The following is a 2,500-nucleotide window of genomic DNA, read 5'->3' as shown; positions in this document are numbered from 1 at the left end:
GGCATCTTATCACCAACACATTTGTCTTCATGACCATCAACATGCTTGTCAAAACTCATACATTAGCTATTGCTATGAATTTGCTAGGATTTTTGTGTGTGTTTGTGTGTTGTGTTTTGCCTCAGGCGGTATAAACTGGCAGATCGATGATGCTGTACGTCAATGTTCCAGCCATGCCAAAAACCCCCCAGAACCCATTAGTGGATTACGAGGTCATTCGAATAACCGTCTGTTCTTCCTCCAACACAGCAGGAAGACGGTTCAGGGAGGGAGAGACGGAAAGAGCGGTTCACCTGTAGCAGCCCTCCAGAAAACAAGAGACTTATGGAAGGTGTCCTAGAAGTAGTGAGTCCAGGTGATAGAACGGAGTGAGATTGTTTGTTTTACAGGAATCTGTCATCAAGAGGGCGGCCATTATACTGTTTGTTAGCATGCAGCGGCAGTATGCTAGTCCAGTATGCTAGTCCAGTATGCTGGCCAGTCCGAATGAATCAAAGAGGACAGGCGATGTTGAGCATGAGAAAATGGAGGGAGAGAAAAGAAGCCTTTGAGGAGATGGAGAGATGGAGAGAGAGAGAGAGAGAGAGAGAGAGAGAGAGAGAGAGAGGCCAGCGTTGTTTATGTACGACTGTCCACGTGGAGCCATTGATCCATTCATCTTCATTAAGTTTCCCTCTGAAAACTATTAATGGCCGACAGACTCAGTCGGTCTTCTGCTCTGCTGACGGGGGCTGCACTTACCCCCACGCAGCGCTGGCCACCGATTGGCTGAGCCACCAGCTCCACGCGGCGCCGAACCGCTCCGTCTACTCAACCAATCGACACGGATTGTGAAATTGAGCGGAGAAATCGAGGGATTTGGCAGAGAGGTGTTTAGAGGGGGATTTTAATGACTTTTTAAAAGAGATTTAACTGTCTTTACAAATTAATCGCAGAGGATTGTGGTGGGGGGTGAAACGGGGCGGGGCCGGGGCAGGGATGGGCGGGGCTAGGGCAGGGGTGGGCGGGGACAGGGGTAATATTGCCGAAATGGAACTGTTTATATCGAAGCGTCTTATGCTGCCACTTTTTCTGCATCCCTCCCATGGCGCCGTTATAATGTTATGCCACCTGTTCCGTGGAGAGATTACAGTATGTTGCGTAAGATGTGAACCGCCCACTCCCTCAGAACGAACAGCCTTCTCATTCCACCACGTGGCCACATCACAGAACAAGGAATCCACTAGCGTGTGTGTGTGTGTGTGTGTGTGTGTGTGTGAGTAAGCAATGACGGACAACATAGCTCCCCGATGGCTTGTTAAAAGCTGTGGCTGTTTATGGCGCCTCCGTATGCACACCCCGCAGTGTACACACACACACACACACACACACACACACTCCTCTGGGAGACAGCCCTCCCCCTCGTCCCTGAACTATTTCCATTGCTCATCATGGTCGTTCTCGTCATCGGGGCGGAGGAGACTCGGTGGGTCCGCATCACTGCTGAGAAGAACTAACAAACTTCTTGTTGTTCTCGTCACGCATGTCTGCGCTTCGCCTGTGAAGTGGTCCAAGTTTGGTCGTGTGCTTCCTGCTGGAGGCTTGAGAGACGGGTCGGCGAGCTTAAACTTGAACTCCGCCCTTTTTTTTCCCCCTCTCTCTCTCCTTCTCCCTCTCTGTTTCCATCCCTCTCTCCGCAGAGTGTCGGAGCGAGCAGCTGACCCGCCAGTCACCGTCAGAACCGTCAGAACCGCCAGAACCGCCGCACGCCGGCCGCACAGAACAGACCGAGGAGCATGGTGCGGCGCGGCGGTCGCCGTTGCTATGCGTGAACGAGCACAGTCGCGTCCATGGAGACCGAAGGCTACAGCGACCTCCTGGAGACCAGCGACGGTCAGCGGGCGGGGGGCGCGGCGGAGGGAGGGTCCGCGGGGGGGGGCGAGCCGGGCTGGAGCACGCCCTACCCGCTGGGCTTCCAGGCGTCGCTGACCACCGTGCTGCTGCTGGAGCTGGTCCTGGGCTTCAGCAGCAACCTGACCGTGCTGGTGCTCTACTGCACCCAGTCCAACCTGGTGGACTCGGTCAGCAACCTGGTGACCGTCAACCTACACGTGCTGGACATCCTGGTGTGCGTGCTGTGCCTGCCGCTGACCGTGGCGGTCGTCCTTCTGCCTTCTTCTGAGGTGGCGGGCGGAGGGGGCGGGCCCAGCGGCCTGGCCACGCTGTGCTGCTTCCACGAGGCGTGCGTGACCTTCACCAGCGTGGCCACCGCCGTCAACGTGCTGGTCATCAGCCTGGACCGCTACGACATCTCGGTGCGGCCGGCCAGCCGGCTGCTGACGCCGCGGCGTGCGGCGTTGCTCCTGGCGGCCGTCTGGGGGCTGTCCCTCGCCGTCTTCTTCCTGCCCTTCCTGGAGGGGGACTTCTTCTCCTCGAGGGCGGAGGAGGAGGGAGAGAGCGAGGGAGGAGGAGGAGGAGAGACGACAGACGCTGACGTCCCTAACTGGACAGTGCCGCCCAC

General features: G+C 56.9%; 1 protein-coding gene across 1 annotated transcript in view; it reads left to right on the top strand.

Moving 5' to 3' along the window:
- Positions 1-1,829: 1,829 nt before the first annotated feature.
- The window catches only part of LOC311327565 (G-protein coupled receptor 22-like), a gene marked incomplete at both ends in the record, with an annotated part of 1,872 nt that continues 1,201 nt past the window's right edge, over positions 1,830-2,500 (top strand). The window contains one exon of the mRNA XM_084460651.1: positions 1,830-2,500. This exon is cut by the window's right edge and continues 1,201 nt beyond it. Coding sequence (XP_084316777.1) covers positions 1,830-2,500 — 671 coding nt within the window.

This window comes from Borostomias antarcticus, assembly GCF_949987555.1.
Source record: "Borostomias antarcticus genome assembly, chromosome: 33".
Lineage (NCBI taxonomy): Eukaryota > Metazoa > Chordata > Actinopteri > Stomiiformes > Stomiidae > Borostomias > Borostomias antarcticus.
This window is presented reverse-complemented; position numbering and strand designations above follow the sequence as displayed.